General features: G+C 52.7%; 1 protein-coding gene across 1 annotated transcript in view; it reads right to left on the bottom strand.

The window, feature by feature from the left end:
* Positions 1-426: 426 nt before the first annotated feature.
* Positions 427-1,425, bottom strand: part of EMH_0035370 (uncharacterized protein) — a gene marked incomplete at both ends in the record, with an annotated part of 2,233 nt that continues 1,234 nt past the window's right edge. The window contains 3 exons of the mRNA XM_013494966.1: positions 427-447; positions 686-792; positions 998-1,157. Of these exons, the coding sequence (XP_013350420.1) occupies positions 427-447; positions 686-792; positions 998-1,157 (288 nt within the window). The remainder of the gene's footprint in view (positions 448-685; positions 793-997; positions 1,158-1,425) is intronic.

Consider the following 1,425-nt stretch of genomic DNA (forward strand, 5'->3'; position numbering starts at 1 on the left):
TATATATATATATATATATATATATATATATATATATATATACAGCAGCTGAAGCAGAAAAAGAAACAGAGAGAACAACAAGAGCAAACAGTAGCAGCAGCAGAAATGCATGCGGAAGGGGGGGCCCCAAGTACCCCTCGGGGCCTCAAACGCCGAGAGCACCCATGGGTGTTGGCCAGTAGCTGCGGGGAAGCTGCATGCACTGCTGTTTGCATGCATGCATGCATGCGCATGCATGCATGCGCATGCATGCGTGAGGGACTGACCAAAGGCAAGCAGCCCCAAATCAGTTGCCAGCAGCAGCAGCTGCTTCGCCTGCTTAAAGAAAGACTCCGCGACGACGCCCTCACCCAGCACCCGCACGGACGCGTCTTGGCATGCACTGTAGCGCTGAGCAGCACGCATGCGCATGCAAACGCATGCATGCTACGAAACGCATGCATGCAACTGCATGCAAGTCAACGCATGCAAAAAACAAATATATATACAGTCAACTGCATGCATACGCATGCAAGCACATGCATGCGTTCGATACGCCTGCTGCTGCAGGCTCGAACTGGGGCTGAGTCTGCTGTGCCCGCCAGCCAACATGCATCAATCTCCCCTGCATGCACGAACGCATGCATGCATGCATGCATGCATGTATGCATGCATGCATGCAGCCCCAAAATATGTGGTGCGGCACCTGAAGTTCAATGGCCTCTGCAGCGTTTGCCTTGACGGTGTAGATATTCGCCAGCACCTCTGTAGCTATCGAAGATATGTTTGCCAGCAGGTCGTTCTGCAGCAGCCCTGCATGCAGCCCCATCCACGACCAAAGCACCAACTTGCATGCATNGCCAGCAGGTCGTTCTGCAGCAGCCCTGCATGCAGCCCCATCCACGACCAAAGCACCAACTTGCATGCATGCGAGTAGAAAGTGTAGTATCCATCGCCTAAGGTTTTCTATCGAGGGTTTAGGGTTTAGGGTTTAGGGTTTAGGGTTTACCTAGGTTACCAATGGCGCGCGCCGCGCCCCCAGTACCCATCAACACGCAGGGCACCGCCAGCATGCCGAGCGCAGTCATTTGCGGAGACAGCCGAAACATAAGAAAAGCCCCCACAGAAGCATTCACTACAGCAGACAGCAGCTTCTGTGCTCCGCTTGTTACCACTTGCTGCACCCATGCATCCACACACACAAACCCTAAACCCTAAACCCTAAACCCTAAACGCCTTGGCATTGCTCATACACCCGGAAACCCCCAAAAAAAAAGGTCTCCTGCGCTCAAACCCTAAACCCTCGGCCCTCCAAGTTGTTCACACCCATCGTGCAGCGTCCTAGGTTTAGGATTTAGGGTTTAGGATGTAGGGTTTAGGGTTTAGGGTTTAGGGTTTAGGGTTTAGAGCTTGCCTGCATGTCTTCTGTGTCGTTGACGATGCGGC

Source organism: Eimeria mitis, genomic scaffold, assembly GCF_000499745.2.
Source record: "Eimeria mitis Houghton genomic scaffold, Emh_scaff1365, whole genome shotgun sequence".
NCBI classification, from domain to species: domain Eukaryota; phylum Apicomplexa; class Conoidasida; order Eucoccidiorida; family Eimeriidae; genus Eimeria; species Eimeria mitis.